At 40.6% G+C, this 22,937-nt stretch overlaps 1 protein-coding gene across 1 annotated transcript in view; it reads right to left on the minus strand.

The window, feature by feature from the left end:
• The window catches only part of MEGF10 (multiple EGF like domains 10), a 137,590-nt gene that overhangs the window by 110,812 nt on the left and 3,841 nt on the right, over positions 1-22,937 (minus strand). The window contains exons 2-3 of the mRNA XM_052643017.1: positions 15,424-15,525; positions 14,024-14,124 (exon numbers count right to left, since the gene is read on the minus strand). Of these exons, the coding sequence (XP_052498977.1) occupies positions 14,024-14,124; positions 15,424-15,525 (203 nt within the window). The remainder of the gene's footprint in view (positions 1-14,023; positions 14,125-15,423; positions 15,526-22,937) is intronic.

A 22,937-nucleotide genomic window follows, 5' to 3' on the forward strand; every position in this document is an offset into this window, starting at 1 on the left:
CCATCTATTTCCCATGAAGTGATGGGACCAGATGCCATGATCTTTGTTTTCTGAATGTTGAGCTTGAAGCCAACTTTTTCACTCTCCTCTTTCACTTTCATCAAGAGGCTTTTTAGTTCCTCTTCACTTTCTGCCATAAGGGTGGTGTCATCTGCATATCTGAGGTTAGTGATATTTCTACCAGCAATCTTGATTCCAGCTTGTGCTTCTTCCAGTCCAGCGTTTCTCATGATGTACTCTGCATAGAAGTTAAATAAGCAGGGTGACAATATACAGCCTTGACGTACTCCTTTTCTTATTTGGAACGAGTCTGTTGTTTCAGGTCCAGTTCTAACTGTTGCTTCCTGACCTGCATATAGGTTTCTCAAGAGGCAGGTCAGGTGGTCTGGTTCCCATCTCTTTGGAACCAGTCTGTTGTTCCATGTCCAGTTAAATATTTATAATTTCCAGTCTAAGGTTATATAAAAGCAAACTAAAGGCCTTACAGCATCATTTCCCAAATAAGTAGACTCTAGAAACTATCAGTTCCATTGTGTTCTTAGAAGAAATAGAAAAGAGGGGTGGAGGGGTAGGGAATTTTATGGTCAAGTAAGTTTGAGGCATGCCTTTACTCCAACAAAAATTTAAAAGCCAAACTTAAATTTTTGAGAAAGGCAATCTAGAAACAGGCATTTTCCAATTTCACTGGCTAAATGCAACCGTGAATTCTGCAAAAAGAGTACTCAGTAGCTCACCCAAGGGCCATGCAATTACACATAATGCCCAGGGGGTCCAAGTCTCTGGACTTCTCTGGATCAACAGATGGATTTCATCTGAGGTAGCACATTTCTTTTTCTATCCCTTGATTACATGCTAAGTTCAATCAACTGATTCAGTTGTTTTTTAAAGCTTGGGGCTTTCCTGGTGGCTCAGTGGTAAAGAATCCACCTGCCAATGCAAGAGATGCAAGTTCGATCCATGGATCAGGAAGATCACCTAGAGAAGGGAATAGCAACCCACTCCAATATTCTTGCCTGGGAAATCCCATGGACAGAGGAGCCTAGAGGGCTATGGTCCATGGGATCGTGGAGTTGAACACGACTTATCACCTAAAACAAACAACAAAATGAAAGTTTAAACCTCAGTTTGGGTGGCATATCTGTAGACTTGCCATACAGCCTTTGCTTCTCCAATGAGCCCAGCTGGTCAGGGAGGCCCACCTTCAGACCATGCTGCCCTCTGCGACCTAACTAAGATGGCTGCTTTTCTATGTGGTGGTTCTCTTGGAACTCTAGATAATTTCCTTTCAATCTTTTTAAGAATTACTCATCAAGGAACAAAAGGGAAAAACTACCTCTGGAACTTGGACTATTGTTATAACTTCAGGAAGGAAGACTGGCTTCCCCGGTGGCTCAGTGGGAAAGAATCTGCATGCGATGCAGGAAACTGGGTTCGATCCCTGGGTCAGGAAAATCGCCTGGAGAAGGAAATGGCAACCTACTCCAGCATTCTTGCCTGGAGAATCCCATGGACACAGGAGCTTGGTGGGCTGCAGTCCATGGGGTCACAAAGAGTCGGACACAACTGAGCAACTACGTTTCCAAGCTTGTGTAAGATTATCTCCTGGAAGAGGCAATGGCACCAGTATTCTTACCTGGAGAATCCCATGGACAGAGGAGCCTGGCAGCCTACAGTCCACAGAGTCACAATGAGTTGGACATGACTGAGCGACTGAGTACCCAGACCAGGAAAGATCAGTCCCCCCAGAGCACTGCCTGTATCAATCTCTCCCTTTAGCATCTGTGTATGTGGTTGGAGGGATGTACTAAGTTTACCACTGGATTAATTGTGAAAGTGCTGACAGCAGCTATCCCAGACTAAAAAATGCAAGTTCATCATCACCTGGTCATGTCAATATTTTGTGGTTGGTAACTTAGATCAAAATATAATTTTCCCCTTACTTTTAAATTAGTTTTCTCTAAAAAGTTATAGTGCAATAAAAAAATTGCTTCTCAGTTCTCAGCATTTATATTAGCTATTATTTATCCCCATAAGGAGACTGCATACATGATGGAACTGTAAAAATTCTCCCCGTCTGCAAAGACTGAAATAGCAGAAACTAATTTTCTAGAGATAAGGTAAAGCTTTCCATTGTTTTCCTTTGGCCCTGTCTCCATGGGACTCTAAAGTCGAACTTTCTTAAGGAAAAAACAGGCAGAAGGCAAGATTTCCATCTGTTTAGATGGAGGCTAAACATAGAAGTTTTATTATCATTATTAAATTCAGGGTTTCTATCTATAAAATCCTAAGTAGTCACCATGAATTACAAGCAATAAAACAAAAAAGGTTTCCTGCATTGTTTATCAGATTTCCAACTTCACTACTATCAGAAACCAAAGACCTAAATCAGAAAACATAAGTTAGGTTCTAATAGATGTGTGGGAAAACTGGAATTTCTGCTGGTGCAGTATGCGGACAAAGAATCTTTCCCAGTATTTACTGGTACATTCCTCTGAACCAAGTCGGGCTCCATGGCAACAGAAGGCAGGGTCCCTATGGAAACATGAAAAAATCCACTGCTAGTGGCAGAAAGGGCATCACGGGTAGGTGTATTTAGGAACATACCATCTGGTTTTGCTGTCAGTTCAGGGTCTCTTTGGAGAGCTTAACAGGATTGTCTCACTTTTATCTGTACTCAAAAGGATCTGCTTAAGAGAGTCTACACACCAAGGCTGTTTGGAAATATTTGACAAGATCACAACTTTATTATTAAACAAGCCTGTGAGTGTGAGAGTCAAACAAATCAGGAACAGAAAGCTCTGATAGTCTTCAACTTCAGAGAGATGCTCCTTCTCCCCTAAATACTCACCATGTTCCCTGAATGCTCCAGAAAAGCACTGCTCACCCCAAAACAGTCCTCTGCCAAAGGCTGAATCTTCACAGTCCCTGTACTCTAGCTCTTCTCATCCAGAAAAATCTGAGTCCAAAACTTTTCAGCAGCAATAGATCAAAATGACATGAAGCCAGGACAAAAAATTAAATGTGTCCCTCCATCATTTCCCTTGGACAGCAAAGAGATCAAACCAGTCAATCTGAAAGCACATCAACGCTGAATATTGGAAGGACTGATACTACAGCTGAAGCTCCAAAACTCTGGCCACCTGATATGAAGAGCCAACTCATTGGAAAAGACCCTCATGCTGGGAAAGATTGAGGGCAAGAGGAGAAGTGGGTGACAGAAGATGAGATGGTTGAATGGCATCACTGACTCAATGGACATGTCTTTGAGCAAACTCAAGGAGATAGTGAAGGACAGGCAAGTCGGACATGCTGCAGTTCACAGGGTTGCAAAGAGTTTGGCATGAGCAACTGAACAACAAGAGCAACTCCATCATCTTCAGGTGAGGGAAACAAGAACCCACAGGGAAGTTCTTTCCAAAATCCTTGCCCACTCGGCCAGTTCCCCAAGCCTATGTTTCCCCTCCAGTGGCTGACAGTGGGGCAAAGTGTAGCCATTGAAAATGCTTTTCCATTCCTTAAACAAAATTGCTGACAATATTATCCTGAGTTAGCTTGCCAAATGTTCCAGCTCACAAAGAGGAAACCCATTCTTCCTGGAGACAAGGGCAGGAATAGTACATATAACTTCCCAGTTAATTGGAGAAGGTATAACATGAACCTATGACCAGGTGCATAATTCAGGAACCTCAACTGATGATATCTCCATGATTTAAGAGGTCCAAAATGTCATAGGAGGCCAGAAAGAGTCTAACACAGGGATGGCAAATGTGGGGCACTCGGGCCACCCAATGACCATGACAGAAATCATTAATGAGTCACTCTGTTCTCCCTCTTAGCACAGACATGGTCTCATGATGTTCTCACTCTCACGGTCTCACTCTCTTCTAAACAAGATGTTCCAGGTAGTGACTCCTAAGAGATATTTCCCTCTCCCCACAAAGGGAAACTTTTTGTTAATTCCAGTTCAATATAACATAACATTCCAATATAAAAGACACAGGAAGAAATCTATGCTGCTGCTGCTAAGTCACTTCAGTCGTGTCCAACTTGTGGCAAACAGCCTAACTGGGCCCCCTGAAGAGCCACCTGTATGGCATATCTGTCTCCTGGAAGGAAAACCGTCCTGGGTAAGTGAGCTGCAGATGTCTTTAAGCTCTTAACCCCAAATTTCAGTTTACAACCCACTGCTTACTGAAACATGACATTCAAGCAAGAGTCAAGCTCATTTGCAGGAATTATTTATTACATAAACACAGACCAGAGTTCTAGCTCCTTCTTTGCCTCCAACCAGTTCAGTTTTTTCACAAAACTGGCCAAGTGAAAAATCAGCTGTGAATATTCATTCAGTGCTATGGTAATCAATTGTCACACTGCTCTCTGCTAAGCACAGGAAATCATATACAGTTCAGTGTGTGGGAGTGAAGCCTTCTTATTTACGGTTCCAAAGTTCTCTTACTGAGTGCAAAGACAGCCAGGGCACATCCATGGGAACTGGTCCTCTACCACCAGGGCTGGCCTACAAGACAACAGGGTGACAGCTCAGTCCCATACCTCTTCCTGTGTCTCCTCTGCAAGCCACACGGGCTGCAAAGCCCCCATCACAGCTTTAACTTGAAGTGAGTGTTTGACCTCCACCATATAATAGAAGGGGCTTCCCAGGTGGTGCTAGTGGTAAAGAACCCACCTGACAATGCAGGAGATGTTAAGAGACATGGATTTGATCCTTGGGTTGAAAAGACCCCCTGGAGGAGGACATGGCAACCCACTGCAGTATTCTTGCCTGGAGAATCCCATGGACAGAGGAGCCTGGTGGGCTACAGTCCACAGGGCTGCAAAGAGTTGGACATGACTGATGTAGGTCAGGAAGCAACAGTTAGAACTGGACCTGAAACAACAGACTGGTTCCAAATAGGAAAAGGAGTACATCAAGGCTGAATATTGTCACCCTGCTTATTTAACTTCTATGCAGAGTACATCATGAGAAACGCTGGGCTGGAAGAAATACAAGCTGGAATCAACATTGCCGGGAGAAATATCAATCACCTCAGATATGCAGATGACACCACCCTTATGGCAGAAAGTGAAGAGGAACTAAAAAGCTTCTTGATGAAAGTGAAAGAGGAGAGTGAAAAAGTTGGCTTAAAGCTCAACATTCAGAAAACGAAGATCATAGCATCCAGTCCCATCACTTCATGGGAAATAGATGGGGAAACAGTGGAAACAGTGTCAGACTTTATTTTGGGGGGCTCCAAAATCACTGCAGATGGTGATTACAGCCATGAAATTAAAAGACGCTTACTCCTTGGAAGAAAAGTTATGACCAACCTAGATAGCATATTGAAAAGCAGAGATATTACTTTGCCGACTAAGGTCCGTCTAGTCAAGGCTATGGTTTTTCCAGTAATCATGTATGGATGTGAGAGTTGGACTGTGAAGAAAGCTGAGCGCCGAAGAATTGATGCTTTTGAGCTGTGGTGTTGGAGAAGACTCTTGAGAGTCCCTTGGACTGCAAGGAGATCCAACCAGTCCATTCTGAAGGAGATCAGCTCTTGGATTTCTTTGGAAGGAGTGATGCTAAAGCTGAAAATCCAGTACTTTGGCCATCTCATGCAAAGAGTTGACTCATTGGAAAAGACTTTGATGTTGGGAGGGATTGGGGGCAGGAGGAGAAGGGGACGAAAGAGGATGAGATGGCTGGATGGCATCACGGACTCGATGGACGTGAGTCTGAGTGAACTCTGGGAGTTGGTGATGGACAGGGAGGCCTGGCGTGCTGCGATTCATGGGGTTGCAAAGAGTCGGACACGACTGAACGACTGAACTGAACTGAATTGAACTGAACTGAACTGAAGCAACTTAGCACACATATATGCATCTAACACAAGTAGGGTAACAAAGTCAAGTTCACCACAGAGGAAACAGTCATCTCAACAGTCCTTTCCTCTGCAGCAGCATCCAGCAACAGAAGACGGGGCATACAGACTCAGGACGGGAGCTGCACTGGAGAAGAGCCCCAAGCCATGCCCTTTGTCCACTCACAATCCTGCTGCAGGCAGCCCTGCTCCCAGTGATCTGCTTTCTCTGCCATCAGTCAAGGGCGTGGGAGGGACAATGCATTTCTAGTCTCATCTTTGGACCAGCCAATCCTTCCCAAGGAGGGACAGTTGCCAACTTCTTATTCTGCTGTTTTGCTATAAGCTTTTCCTAGTCCCAAGAAACCAAGTTTACAAGCAACTTCCACTTGTACCAAAGATGCGTTTGGAAATCAGTCGTGTGTAAACCCAACACATCTTCCTAAAGTTCTAATGTTGCTAATGATGGTTAGATGCCTAGGCCAGCCTCAAGTCCTTATTCACTACTCAAGTACAAGAACATGGTGATCACGAGTCTGGGTCTCAACTCCTTCCCACCGACCCACAAGCTCACATGTCGCTGTCTAGGACTGCTCGGGGTGCTCTCACTGCCACAGGGGAAGAGATCATGGCTCTCTCCTTGGTGTTGATGGTGGGGGCCGTGGGAGAAGTCAGGCGGCCACCCTGGCTCCAAACAGTTCCTGGAGCTACAAACAGGTGAGGCCTTGGGAGAGGAGGACCTGTGGACTTTAGGATGGGGAGAACGAATTCTAGTGACAGTGGTAAGCGTAAGGAGCTCGAAGCACCTGCTGGTTTGACTCCTGGCATTTATCATTCAAGTCTCAGTCTCAAACTATCTCCTTTACCAGCTGGGAAATCAGCCCATTTCTCTCTCCACTGCCACCTATTGTTTCTAAACAGCATTTCTATAGCTGTTTGAAGAACAAAGCAGTCTACTTTATCACCCTTGAAACCAAAATACAAGTAGCTCACAAATATATATTTCTTAAGAGAACAGAAACACTAATAAGTAAGGAAATGCAAAGAAAAGCAAGGTACTGTTGTCACCCAGAAGCCTGAAAGCAATAATCACATCTAGTGTTGGGAAGAATACAGGGAAGTGGGCACCCTCATATATTCCTTGCAGGCAGACAAGTTGTTAGGACCAATTTAGATAGCAATTTGGAAGTTTGTATCAAAAAGTCTTAAAACGTGACTCAGATTTCTCCTTTCTCCTAATATTCCATTTTTCCCTTCCTATAGAAATATATTTTTACTGGGCTCCTGAGCACTCAGAATAAAGACGCCCATGCAGCTCAATGAGGTCACGTAACTAAGTACTCGCCAAAGTAGAAATGGAATGGGATCACTTCTAGGAACTCTCCTCAGGAAATAGCTGGCATTGTCATTTGCCTCTTCTACCCACTGCTGGGGACCTAGATTGATGTGAAGAAGTCAATAATGGCGCATGAAGATGAAGGCCGCACCCTAGAGATGGTGGAGCAGAAAGGTGGAAATTGCTGGGTTTCCTATTGGTTTACCAACCTCTGGACTCATGTGAGAAAGAAACAAACTTTTATCTCACAGCCAAACCTAATCTTTTCTGATACAAAATACATACTCTTTGTCCCAGAAATCCTACTAAATTTGTCTTATGAATGTACAAACGTGTACAAAGAGATTCAAAATAGTTTAGTGGCTACAGTGAGCAACATTTAAGTGTCCCACATAGAATGAGTAGGTAGGTAGGAAGGCAGAAAGGAAGGAAGGAAAGAAGGAAGAAAATGTGAGACAGTCAAAAAGTGAGGAGGAAATAGATGTTAACAGATAACCTTGGAACACTGCATGTAAGCCAGTTTGTGCTATGCATCTTTTCATGTTAGGAACAAGATCGAAATTTTAAAGGAAAGAATTATATGAAATCTTGAGGGATCAAGGTTGAGAAGATGGAAGATAGGAAGTGTCTAAGACTACTGATCTTGTGGAGGAAGGGCCAAACAATGTCTACTCTCATGACTTCAGAGAACACATGGGACCGGCACCAAGGCAAGGTGGGAGAGGATGAGCAAGATGACCCCAGAGGTTGTGATTTGAAATGCAAATGTAGCCTTGACATTTGCAAAATGCAACCAGACACTAATATTTATAAGGGATGTGTGGTCATGAAAGCTAAGAACTATATGAAAAGAATACATAATTGTAGCAATTACCATGGTGGTTAAAGTAAGGCAAATACACACACACACACACACACACACACACACACACACACACGTTTATATATCTTAATGGCAAAAGATTCAAAAAAAATCAATCACTGATGAGTAAAACATCTGTCAGGTGAATTTAGCTTAAGAACAAGTAGGTTTTGTTATTTCTGTTTTTTTTTTTAATTGAAGTAGAGCTGATTTATAATATTGTCATAGTTTCAGGTGTACAACAAAGTGATTCAGTTATATTTTTCAGATTGTTTTCCAATTTAGGTTATTATAAGATACTGAATACAGTTCCCTGTATTATATAGTAAATCCTTGTTGTTTATCTACTTTATTTATAGTACTGTGTGTCTCTTAATCCCATATTCCTAATTTATCCTTCCACCTTCCCTTTCCCCTTTGGTAACCATAAGTTCTTTTTCTATGTCAAGAAACAACTAGGTTTTGGATTTATAATTTTAGTAAATTAAAATTAATTGCTAGTACTATTGTAAAAGTGATCAGGAAAATAAATTAATTAAAAATTCCCATTTATAATGGCATCAAAAAGAATTTAAAACCTAGGAATAATTTAACTAAAGAAGTGAAAGACCTTTACACTAAATACTATAATAAGTTGATGAAAGAAATTGAAGATACAAATACATAAAGCCTTACTCAAATACATTTGATGCATTTCACACTCACGGTTGGAAGAATTTATATTGTCAAATTGTCCATACTAACAAAGCCATGACTTACAGGTTCAATTCAATCTCTATCAAAAACCCAATGGTATTTTTCACAGAAATAGAAAAAACAATCCTAAAATTTGCATGGAACCACAAATGACTCCATTTGTGATCTTGAGAAAGAACAAAGCTAGAGGTATCCACATTCTGTGATTTCAAACTTTATTACAAAGTTGTAGTAATCAGTATAGTACTAGCATAAAAACAGACTCATAGATCAGTGGAACAGAATACAGAGTCCAGAAACAAACCCATACATATATGATCACTTAATTTGTGACAAAAGAGTCAAGAACATAAAGCAATATTTTCAATCAATGGTGTTGGGAAAACTGTACAACCCTATGCAAAAAAGTGAAACTGGATCATATATTACACCATACACAAAAATCTACTCAAAATGGATTAAAGACTTGAACACAAGACCTGAAACCATAAAACTCTTAGAAGAAAACATAGGTGTAAAGCCCTTGACATGGGTTTCAGTGATGATTCTGTGGATGTACACCAAAAGCAAAGACTACAAAACAAAAATAAAGGAGACTGCATCAAACTAAAAAACTACTGCAAAGCAAACACCCACGAGTATCAACAAGCAAAAAACAAACCTGATTAAAACATGGGTAAAAGATTTGAAAATACCTTTTTCTAAAGAAGACATACAGATGGCCAACAGGTACATGAAAAGGTGCTCATCATCACTAATCATCAGGGAAATGCAAATCAAAACCACAACGAGACATCACCTCACATTTGTTAGTATAGCTATCATCAAATAGACAAGATACAATAAATGTCGGTGAGGATGTGGGGAAGAGGGAATCCTCGTGCAATGCTGGTGGGAATGTAAGATAGTACAGCTACTATGAAAAACTGTATGGGGGTTCCTCAAAACAATTAAAAACAGAACTACCACATGATCTAGCAATTCCACTTCTGTGTATTTATCTGATGGAAACAAAACACTAACACAAAAAGATTATCTGCACCTCGTGTTCACTGAAGCATTATTTACAAAAGCCAACACATGGAAACGACCTGGTGTCTGCCAATGGATAAACGGATAAAGAAGATGTGATATACAGATACAGTGGGATACTATTCAGCCATAGAAAGAGTGAACTTTCGCTATTTCCAACAATATGAATAGGTCTAGAGGGTATTGTGTAGGTTCAATCCCTGGGTTGGGAAGATTCCCCTGAATGAGGGCATGGCAGCCCACTCCAATATTCTTGCCTAAAGAATCCCCATGGACAGAGGAGCCCGGCGGCATACGGTCCATAGTGTCTCAAAGAGTTGGACAAGACTAAAGCAACTGAGCACGCACACAGAGGGTATTATGCTAAGTGAAACAAGTCAGACATAAAAAAGACAAATACTGTCTGGTTCTAACTGTATGTGAAATCTAAAAACAAAATGAAAACAGAATCACAGCTACAGAGAAAAAATGAGTGGTTTCTGACATTGGGGGTTGAGGGTGAAATGGGTGAAGGGGAATTAAGAAGCAAAACCCTCCAGTTATAAAATAAGCCACATAGATGTAATATGAATACAGCACTAAGAATACAGTTAATGATGTTATAAGAGCTTTGTAATAATTTTAACAGGTAGTTATTAGATTTATCCTGGAGATTATTTGTTAATATATGCAAATGTCAAATCACTAACCTGAAACTAACATATTTTATGTCAACTCTATTTCAATTTTTTAAGTCGAGAAAATAAATGACATTCCAGTTTTTAAAAATAATGAAACACAATCAGGCAATACTAGGAACTTTGAAAAATGAATAACCTTACAAGTGTAATCTTATGAACAGGTTAAAACCTCACAAAGGAATTACAGACATCTTCATGTCCAGCAATATTTTCTTCTTGGAAAATTTTCCAATCCATTCTTTTTTCCAGCCAGATTCTTAGGAAAGGCTTCTAACCACACTATTCCCTACATTTTTTGTTTTGGCTCTTCCTGCCTGATGGTAAATGTCTGTCTTCTGAACACAGAGCCTTGTTACCCAAAGTGTGCTCTGTGGACCATCAGCTTCTGTACAGCCTGAGAGTTTAGTAGAAATGAATAATCTTGGGCAGGATGAAGCAGGGGGAGGGAGAGATGGGAAGATGGGACTTGCTCTCCAGGGGAGCTACCTTAGCCACATAAAAGGAACTATTTTTTCTAATATAGGTTGTTATGCGAAACCATCCTTTTTTTTTCCCTTCTAGGTAAACTGATTAACAAAATTAAACCAAAATTATAACCAATTCGTGTGTTTCATTTCCTTTTGATAACTTGCTGGAAACAGTTAAAATGGTGACTGTGCTGGGTGCCTGGCAGCAAAACCTAGTTGGAAAAAAAAAGATTATGAAAGCAGAAACAAGAATCATGTGTTCTCTCTTCCTTCTCTATCCACAAGGGTGTCTCACTAGTGCCAGCTGTTGAGAGAAGAGAAGATGGACCAGAGGCATCCCTGAGAACAAGGAAGTAACGGAAGCATGCTTGTCCTCTGGGGTTAAGCTATGAAATCAAGACATCAGAGTGGAGAGATACAAAAATACCCTTAGAGAGACCAAACAGCTCCCAGGCCTCGGAGACCAGACAGTGAGCTGATTAAATGTATTAACATATTTAAGGAAAACTGCAAGAAAAGGAAAATTTTAGTGACAAATGCTAGAGATGGCCATCCAAGCAGTCAGGAGTCATACTGGCTGGTATGAGACTTCTCTCAAGGAAGAGTTATAATATCTTTACCATCACATTATGGCAATAATTTTTACCAGGTATGACGGTCCTGTGGGATTGCCCTGCTTTCTGAGATTAGCTGTATTACTGATGGAGGCACTGGGCTCTGGAAGGCTAGAACCATGAAGCACTGAAATTTCTAACTAACCTTGCTCAGGTCCATAATCCCTACATCAGCTGCCAATAAAATTTAGTTTCCCACATGCCAGATCTTCAAGGAGAGAAGGTATGACCAGGATACCATGTCAGCACCTCTCCAAGTTCTGTGTAACAATGAATAAGCACCCTGACTTTATATATGACTCTTAGGATTTGGATTAACAAAAAAATCCACAATAGATAGAGCTATTTTCTCAATGTCCCGACAGCTAGGCTTGTAGGTTTGAACCCTAGCAAGAACACCAAGATAATGTCTCCTTGAAACATCTGGGAAGTGGCCAGCCCAACCAGCCAGGCCTCCCCACTCTCCAGGCTGTGTGTATTCAAGGCCCTCCTTTGAAAATTTCCCATCAGCTTAGGCCACAGAGATCAGTTCATGATTATTCTCAAAGATGTTTGACTATAAACATAATTTTTCTTATTCCGCACCATTATTAATCAAACACATGCAAATTAAGAAAAATAGCAAAAGGAAAATTGGCACAGGTAAGCAAAAAGATGGGCTTTCCTGGTGGTTCAGTTGGTAAAGAATCCACCTGCAATGCAGGAAACCTGGGTTCAATCCCTGGGTAGGGAAGATGCCTGGAGAAAGAAATGGCAACCTACTCCAGTATTCTTGCCTGGGAAATCCCATGGACAGAGTAGCCGGAGGGCTACAGTCCATGGGGTTGCAAAGAGTCAGACACAACTTAATGACTAAATCACCACCACCATATAAGCAAAAAGACATTCTACACTGCTGGTGGGGGTATAAATTGAAAACACACCAAACATTCTAGGAATATGTGTATGCCTCTAACCCAGAAATTCTACTTCTATGAAGGTATCCTTACCTATTAATTATGTAGATGAACAAAGATTTAATCACAATGACATCTTCTAAATTAGTCCATAATAGTTAAAACTTGGAAATCATGTAAATATTCAAGAGCTGAGATCAGTTAAATGAACATCTATAATGCAATAAACTCTGTCATTTGTAAACTGTTGCAGAAGTACATTTACTGACCAGGAAAAACATTCACAATATATTTGTATTTTCTCCTTTTTTGCTTAGTTACATTTTCTAATTTCTCTTCAATGAACATTTATTCATATATAGCCTTGGTTTTGAATCAAATTTGAGATATCACTCTTTCTATATACCCTGGAGAACAGAATGGCAACCCACTCCAGTATTCTTGCCTGGAGAATTCCATGGACAGAGGAGCTTGGAGAGCTTCATAAGTCCGTGGGGTCACAAACAGTCAGACATAACTTGAGTGACTAACGCTACACCCTTTCTATATAAAGAATAGACTCCGAAGGTTAGAAGGAAGATGATACATATACTAGTCCAAGCCCTCTCTTTATTTAGAGCAAATTAGCCATCCATGGGGTCGCACGGAGTCGGACACAACTGAAGTGACTTAGCAGCAGCAGCAGCCCCAAATAAAATTATAAACCCATTTATAAATGGTTTGTCCAAGGCCACCCAGTGCTATCATTCAGTTCTGTGGAGTCTCAAGCCCAGACATGATCAGAAGTTTCTAGTGCCTCCACGTTAGAGCAGAACTCTGTCTTTTTTTTCTACTCAATACCAGCATCTCATCTCAGAAAGCAAAGGTGTCCTTCTAGCTTTTTGTTGAGCCAAAATATTTGAATAAAATCATTTTTAATAATACCTATCTTAAGTGTCTCTAAGAGTCCTACACACAATAGTTAGAAAACACAATTGCAAACTACACGATATTCTAAGATTTCCTAAAGCGTATCATAAAACACCAAACTTCTCTCAAGATATCTCAGAATGAATCAGTGAGATGGGGAGGGGAGGGACGAAAGAAATGACAATGAAAAGAGAGGTCTACTTCGTGATTCAGACTTACAGCCATTTCATATTGTGAAAGCTCCGTAAGAAGCCTTTCAGTCTATATACCAGAAAAGAACACGCTGGCCCCTTGGAAGTTGACTCAAGACTCTGGTGAGTTGCTGCAGGAAGCTTACATCTCTGTTCTCTGCTCTGATGACTCCCTGACTGATTTCCAAACAGACTTTTCTTGAAGAATTGTAACGAACATTGCAGCATCCAACCTTGAATCATTTTTCTCTAACTTCTGCTTTCTCCCCAAGCGAATTTCATGTCGAGACTTGTGACAGGATAGAGGGACATAGCGAACGCTTCCCTGCTTACACAGGCCAAGACAGCAGCAGCGAGTATAAGGGACGGATCCAAGATGCCCCATCTCCGCAGGCCTCAATCTCCATCTCCGCAGGCTGCCATTAACAGATGCAAACCAACACTGGGGAAAATAAATGAACTTCCAAGAAACGTTAAGTCTTACTTACGGACACACATTTCCCTGCTCTCGTAAAATCCAGGACAGCACTGGGACTTGCGCCTGTACATAGTTTTTTCTCCATGTCGATAGGCGGTCCGATAACTGATTCTATACAGAGGTCAAAAAAAAAATCACATCATTACATCTTTTGATCTGCAATTTGATTAGAAATCAAAAATTTATATTTTAATACAAAAAACTGTCAAACATGATATAGGTATAAAAAACAATGTCCTCCAAAATAATAAAGAAGAAACATGGGATATATATTTTGAGCAATACTATACTAACTCACCAATTTGCTAAGAATACACTGAATGGACATTTAAGTCCATCAGCACTTTTTCCAAGGAATCAGAAGCTGCATGTCTTCTCTACTTCACTTGAGATATTTTATAAGATATTGATCATTTTCACATATGTTACTTATCTAATCACTCATCATGTATCTATATAGGTTTTAGAGGAAGAATTTGGAGAAATCCTTTAAAATTTTTACCCTACTACAAAATAGGACACCAAAAGATAAAGAAGTTTACCTATAACTCAAGCTTCATTCATTTACCGATCCATTTATATAACACATGTTTATTGAGCACTTACTATATTCCAGGCATTGGGGAAAGAGCTCACAGTGAGTGAAAGAATATAAAGCTCTTGCCCTCAAGGAATTTACATTCTACTGGGGAAGACAGACCTGTATAATTTAAGGTATACACTCAACAAATAAATATATTATCAAATAATGGCTGGTAATGATTAAATGCTATCAAAAAATAAAGCTTGAGTAAGGTAATAGATTGTGACATGAAGGAATGTTGGTTTAGATACAGCAGTCAAGGGAAGTTTGTCCTAAGAAATAATAATGAGTGTGACATCATTTAGTACAGCATAAATCAGCAGGTACCACAGTCCACCCACAACCCAGACAACAAGTATTTTACTGATGAAATCAAGACAGTTTTCTTCCATATTAGCATGATTATTTAACATAGTGTTTTTGTTTTCTGTTTTCACTTTTATAGAAAAAATAAGCATGTGGCTTATTTTTCTTAAATTCAATTCAAATTTAAGTTAGTCTAAATTAAATTAGATGTTCAAGTAGAAACATAGTCTAAGAGAGTTTTATTTAAGAGTGTCTCCCCAGTTTTGCTCAACAGCTGGGTGACTTCAGCTAATCAAATGATGGTGATCAGTAAATGTTTTCTGTGTAAGTTCCTCGAGGGACAGACAATCACTTGTGTTTCTGTATCTCCCGCAGCTTGGAACATGGCTACAACAACCACGCGCACTCAATAGTTATTCACTCTATGAATGGGCCCACCTTCTCAAGGGTTTAATATCTCTGACTGTGTCAGACTCCATTCCACTATGCCAAATAAATAAACACATCTGAGTTTCCATTACCTGTGCCGCGTGCATTTAAACCAGTTCAGAATGTCGGTGCAGCTAGTGTAGTAAATTTGATCAAAGGGATGTGGGTATGACTCTTGCACAGTCACGGAGTAGCTGAAAAGAAGAGAAAAGAGAAGCAGTCAGTATTTCTCTTATATTAATGATAGACTGTACTAAAAAACAGTCACTGGCTAAATTATCTGTACTTCCATCTCCACACTGACTTTTAACAGAATCTCCATGTTCTGATGGGTTTCTATTTGAACTTGAACCCTAAAAGTTCCAACATTAAAATATTTAAAACACAAGAGTTTATGCTATACATTTCAAAAAATTTTTCATTTACTATTCACCCAAAACTCTGATATTACTAAATTTAAAAGCATACCATTTCAGGGACTTCCCTGGTGATCCAGTGACTAAGACTCCATGATCCCAATGCAGGGGGCCTGGGTTCAATCGCTAGTCAGAGAACTAGATTCCATGTACTGCAACTAAGAACCAAGGCAGCCAAATAAATAAATATTTTTTAAAAATCACCACATTTTTCTGTAATTTTTAGTTCCATCCCATACCTTGTGGTCCAGGGATATCAAAACCTTTCAAAAAAAGGCTTCATCATAGGCCTCAATAAATAACACCCATAGCTGAGCTGGTAAAGAATCTGCCTGCAATGCAGGAGACCCGGGTCAAGAAGATCCGCTGGAGAACAGATAGGCTACCCACTCCAGTATTCTGGCCTGGAGAATTCCATGGACTACAGTCCATGGGGTCACAAAGAGTCAGACATGACTGAGCAATTTTCAATTCAAAAATTAAATAAGTGTAATCAGCAAATCTGAGTACATTTTGCTTCTGATTTTGGAAAATCAGAAAGTATATTTCTTTGATGGGAACTGTGAATGATTTTCTTTCTTGCACCTGCCCTACTTTCAGGTAATGGAAGAATATATACAACCTCTACATAGAAGCTACAAAGAAGCCTTTAAACCTGATTCTAAACATATGGCTGAGACAGCCTGAAATAATCATACTAACAACCAGATGCTACTTAAACAGTCTGTTTTCCAATATATTTTCATTCATAAATTATTGTAAGAGTGAAAACATGCAATCCGATGTGTCTAAGAATGTGGCTGAAAAGATCCAAAAAATATAAAGACTATTCCTTATTCAATTCCTTACTTTATTTCAAAGCAGTCTATTGCCTGCTCAAGAGCTTAGATTTCTTGCCTACAGGAAAATCTTGAGAATCCCCTTTTCAAAACAATTTGTCTTATATTTTTTAGTAGTCTTATAAAGATTTCCACTAAAATCTTTAATTCATGCTAACAACAATAACAACAAAAGTAGGCCACAACCATGGACTCACTTGGTGCAGATCAATAGGCCAAGTTCATTAAAAAGAATTATGAACCACAGAAAGTCTGGAAGGGATGGGGTTAAAGTTTTCTACATGAATAAATTCAGGTTAGATAAAGAAAAGAGACTCTTGATTTGAAAGCTAAGCTGTACTGGCCTCACACAAAGTACTATTTCTTTCTCCAGGTGATCTCTCTCAGTCTTCATGAGACATCCATGAACTCATCATACTATTTAAACTCTGTCTATTTGGGACATTGCAACTTGATTTCTAGGTAAATTCAGGGATCCTCCACAGGTCTGACGCAAATGTAGTAGGTCCTTGTGAAAAGACCACTGGATTAGAAGAAGGCAAGATTATTAGCATCCTGATCTGATACTGAGAACCTGGCTGACCTTTAGGAAAGAATCTCACTTCTCAGGATTTATCACATCATAAAACAACGGGGTAAGAGATGTTCTTGAAGATCCCTTCCCACTACACTTCTGCATTTCTAACATACATTTCACATAACTATTTCCTTCTACTCCAGCAGATGACACCTGCAAGAACAGGTTCAGACGAGCATCGAGTATGCAGTCACCGACATCTCTGATGCAACTCCTTTTGGGTAAACCAAGAGGTCTCTGTTAAAATATAAATTTTCCTGGAACAAACTATCACATGAAGCTATTCAGATTTTCTTCAGAGCCCTAGCAGTGACCTGAGGTTTGCTGTGGTTGTTGTGCTTCAGTCACTAAGCCGGGTCTGACTCTTTGTGCCTCCATGGACTGGAGCCCACCAGGCTCTGTGGAATTTCTGTGGGATTTCCCAGGCAACAATACTGGAGTAGGTTGCCATTTCCTTTTCCAGGGGATCTTCCCAACCCAGGGATCAAACCTGTGTCTCCTGCATTGGCGGGCAGATTCTTTACCACTGAGCCACCTGGGAAGCATCCTGTAGCTCATGTTGATGCAAATTCTAAGCCTTTCTTCACCAATTCTTTTCCCTTCCAATCCAGAGTCCCTTGGATGATAAGGAGATCAAACCAGGCCATCCTAAAGGAAATCAACCCTGAATATTCACTGGAAGGACTGATGCTAAAGCTGAAGCTGTGGTACTTTGGCCATCGGATACGAAGAGCCAACTCACTGGAAAAGACCCTGATGCAATTCGGTGCTAAACATTGAGCTCATGGAGCTTTCATTATTAGATTAAAAGTCATATACTTTTTAAAACAGTCTTTTTATCCAGGAAAATATATTGAAATCATGCTACTGAGCCTCATTTCCTCTGATGTTTTGGTTCAGTGTTCTTTTATCGTAAAACATAAACTAACAGTTAAACATTTACTGATGTATATTTAAAGCCAATAAACTGTTTTCATTGATAACAAATCATGTGACGCATCCCAGTTACAGATGTTAAGTGTCAGAAGTGTGTTTTTCATGATAGACTGTTTACTGAGTCAGGTCCATGGGTGCAGCCGTACAAGTCTATATACCCCATGCAGCCCACAGACAGGTGAAGAGGTGAGGTGTGGAGTGTCCTGGAAAGAGTCTCCACTACCTTGACCTCGTGTCTTGTGTTTTACAAGACAATTTTTTTAGTAAATATTTTCCTCAGATTAAAAGAAGATGCCACTCTAAGTGGCATTGCCTCAAAAACTGGGGCCAACCAAAATGTCAACTGTTTTACCTTAAAAGATGATATTCAACGCAAATTCATGTCGGGCCCCAAAGGCCACATCGATGACAGACGATGAGCAAAGTTCACAACTCTTTAATGAAGTATGATGTTTCAGTGGTCTGTAAGGAGCATAGTTCCCTTGACACAAATGGCACAAACTACACCTCGAGAATTTTGATGGTAACTGTGCATAATTATGGTGTTCACAGCATTGAGGATGCCCAGACAAAGTCAAGTCATGGCATTAAAACCTGGTAGCTCTTTGTAATTTTAATTTATTAGCCATAGCAGTCTCTGTCTCAACTCTCTCCTTCTTTGACCTTCTCTTCAACCAGCCATCATGACATTTACCATGAATTTCCTCCTTCAAGAATCTGGACTGCCCATCAGATTGTTGCCCCCACAATTTCCTCTGTATCTCTGTATGAAATAAAAGGTCATTCGTTTGTAAAAAAAAAAAAAAAAAAAAAAAAAGGCAGGAGGAGAAGGGGATTACAGAGGATGAGGTGGTTGGATGGCATCAATGACTCAATGGAGATGAGTCTGAGCAAGCTCCAGGAGATGGTGAAGGACAGGGAAGCCTGGCGTGCTGTAGTCCTTGGGATGACAAAGAGTTGGACACAACTGAGTGACTAAACAACAAACCAACAGCTTGCAAATAAATGAATCTTGAGGCCTGCAGCATGATTTCTCCATTCCATTTCTAGCAGAGTGTCCTCTGTGTGTGGACCTGCCATCTAGGCAGTCTCACATTCAGTTCAGTTCAGTCGCTCTGTCGTGTCCGACTCTTTGTGACCCCATGAATCACAGCACGCCAGGCCTCCCTGTCCATCACCAACTCCCAGAGTCCACTCAGACTCATGTCCATCGAGTCAGTGATGCTATCCAGCCATCTCATCTTCTGTCGTCCCCTTCTCCTCCTGCCCCCAATCCCTCCCAGCATCAGGTCTTTTACAATGAGTTAACTCTTCACATGAGGTGGCCAAAGTACTGGAGTTTCAGTTTTAGCATCAGTCCTTCCAATGGACACCCAGGACTGATCTCTTTTAGGATGGACTGGTTGGATCTCCTTGCAGTCCAAGGGACTCTCAAGAGTCTTCTCCAACACCACACTTCAAAAGCATCAATTCTTCGGCACTCAGCTTTCTTCACAGTCCAACTCTCACATCCATACATGACCACTGGAAAAACCATAGCCTTGACTAGATGGACCTTTGTTGGCAAAGTAATGTCTTTGCTTTTCAGTATGCTATCTCGGTTGCTCATAACTTTTCTTCCAAGGAGTAAGCATCTTTCAATTTCCTGGCTGCAATCACCATCTGCAGTGATTTTGGAGCCTAAAAATATAAAGTCTGACACTTTCCACTGCTTCCCCATCTATTTCCCATGAAGTGATGGGACCAGATGCCATGATCTTCGTTTTCTGAATGTTGAGCTTTAAGCCACTTTTTCACTCTCCTCTTTCACTTTCTTCAAGACACTTTTTAGTTCCTCTTCACTTTCTGCCATAAGGGTGGTGTCATCTGCATATCTGAGGTTATTGATATTTCTCCCAGCAATCTTGATTCCAGCTTGTGTTTCTTTCAGTCCAGCGTTTCTCATGACGTACTCTGTGTATAAGTTAAATAAGCAGGGTGACAATATACAGCCTTGACATACTGCTTTTCCTATTTGGAACCAGTCTGTTGTTCCATGTCCAGTTCTAACTGTTGCTTCCTGACCTGCATACAGATTTCTCAAGAGGCAGGTCAGGTGGTCTGGTATTCCCATCTCTTTCAGAATTTTCCACAGTTTATTGTGATCCACACAGTCAAAGGCTTCGGCATAGTCAATAAAGCAGAAATAGATGTTTTTCTGGAACTCTCTTACTTCTTCCACGATCCAGCGGATGTTGGCAATTTGATCTCTGGTTCCTCTGCCTTTTCTAAAACTAGCTTGAACATCTGGAAGTTCATGGTTCACGTATTGCTGAAGCTTGGCTTGGAGAATTTTAAGCATCACTTTACTAACATGTGAGATGAGTGCAATTGTCTGGTAGTTTGAGTATTCTTTGGCATTGCCTTTTTTGGGGATTGGAATGAAAACTGACCTTTTCCAGTCCTGTGGCCACTGCTGAGTTTTCCAAATTTGCTGGCATATTGAGTGCAGCACGTTCACAGCATCCTCTTTCAGGATTTGAAACAGCTCAACTGGAATTCCATCACCTCACCTCCAGTAGCTTTGTTCATAGTGATGCTTCCTAAGGCCCACTTGATTTCACATTCCAGGATGTCTGGCTCTAGGTGAGTGACCACACCATTGTGATTATCTGGATCGTGAAGATCTTTTTTGTATAGTTCTTTTGTGTATTCATGCCACCTCTTCTTAATATCTTCTGCTTCTGTTAGTAATCCTAAAGGAGATCAATCCTGGGTGTTCATTGGAAGGACTGATGTTGAAGCTGAAACTCCAATACTTTGGCCACCTGATGCAGACAGCTGACTCATTGGAAAAGACCCTGATGCTGGGAAAGATTGAGGGCAGGAGGAGAAGGGGATGACAGGGAATGAGATGGTTGGATGGCATCACCAACTTGATGAACGTGGGTTTGGGTGGACTCCAGGAATTAGTGATGGACAGGGAGGCCTGGCATGCTGCAGTTCATGGGGTCGCAGAGTTGCACACGACTGAGCAACTGAACTGAACTGAAATATATTAGTTCGTTAGAACTAGATCTGATGCAGTATTCCCATAATTTCACATGCTATGTTATAGTGTTAAGATCCAAATGCCTTGGAGTACAAAAGCAATAATCAACTAAGGGACCTTGGCCAAACACTCGCCATTGCATATGATGGCGGAGCTGACTCCACAAGCAAATGTGAAAAGTGTTTTCATTAATTTCTTGCAGCCTGGAAGGTTTCCTCAATAAGAGAAAATGTTAAAGCATATGAATTTCCTCTTCTGGACATTTGCTGCTCATTAATAGCTTACATTTGCAGGATGTTTCTCTGCTTTTAGGATATAAAAAAAGCTCTTCTCTATAAAAGGGTAATTAAACCATTAAGGGTTCCAGTTCAACAAACATTTATTAAATAAATTCTATGTAATTCACAAAGGGCTCTTAAAAGAGGCCAGCACGTAAAAGCTAAAATAACCTGCTTTTACTTTAACAGAGAAATATATACATTTTGGGGGAAATCAAACCATAAAATTTACCATGGTTGAGTGTTTCCCTTCAGTCTTGAGACTTCTCATTAGAATTATTCATAGTCTAAAACTTAATGAATAACAGGCTAAATATAAATTACTTTTCACATTGATCAGATATTGAGGTTTCCACTCATATTTAAAGGAGAACAATTCTGAGCCTCTTCACCCCAAATTTCCTTTCCGTTCTTTTCCATACATTCTTTTTCTAAACAATCTCTGCTTTTTATTTCTCATTTTTAGTGATATTATAATCACACCAGAAAATCTGGAAAACAAATTTTTAAGAAGAAAGGGAGAAAATTGTATGACTCTTACCTAATTACCCATAGCATTTAGCTGCACTTCTCTTACCATCCCTAGGGGTTTTTAGCTTTTAGCTTTAGTTTAGCTTTTTTTGCTTTTAAATGTTCATACTCATGCTAGCCACATAATTTTAAGTCTACTTTTTGAATTTAAGGGTATGTCATAAGCATTTTTCCCTGTTAGTAAACAGTCTTCAAATTATGATTGCCAAATACTTGTGACTACACCTAATTTGCTCAGTACCCACCTATCATTAAACAATCAAGTTGTCCTTTTCCAAGGGGCCACTTTAATGGAAGCTGTGTGCTCACACCATGAAGGCAAATGTCTCCAAGAACTGGAGGGCATCCCCTGCTCCTTACACTACTTCTTTGGATAACACCTGGGTTGCTGTTTGAACTCAGTCAGCACCTTGGCTAACAGTCCACACCACCACGTTCATCTGCAGCTGCTCTTAAAGTCACAGAATGGGAAGGGATCTTCTTGATTGTCTAGTCCAGAGGTCCCCAGCCTTTCTGGTACCAGGGACCAGTTTTGGGGAAGACAATTCTTCCACAGACCAGGACAGGGCTGGGGAGGGGGAAGGTTAGGGGATGATTCAAGCACATTGCATTAATTGTGCACTTTATTTCTATTATTATTACATCAGCTCTACCTCAGATCATCAGGCTTTAGATCCTGGAGTTTGGGGACATCTGGTCTAGTCCAATCCCGTTTTCATCACAGATAAGCCACACTGAGCTCCTGGTACTAGTGGTCAGTCTAGAGCTGGCACTTTAACACCAAGACGCCCAGATAACATCCTGTACCTCTGCTGCCTCTCAGATATTATGGAACATCGAAGGCTTCCAAAGCAAGCAGTGAAACTGTGGTATAAAAACTGAAGGTCCCAACTCTACACTATTTTCAGGCTCAAGATGCAAAACCCTTTATTTCCTGCTTCTTTGTTTCATCTTCTCAAACACACTGAAAACGTATCATCACCATGGTTTTAACCTAT

The sequence above is a fragment of the Budorcas taxicolor genome, chromosome 7 (assembly GCF_023091745.1).
Source record: "Budorcas taxicolor isolate Tak-1 chromosome 7, Takin1.1, whole genome shotgun sequence".
In the NCBI taxonomy this organism is placed as follows: Eukaryota; Metazoa; Chordata; class Mammalia; order Artiodactyla; family Bovidae; genus Budorcas; species Budorcas taxicolor.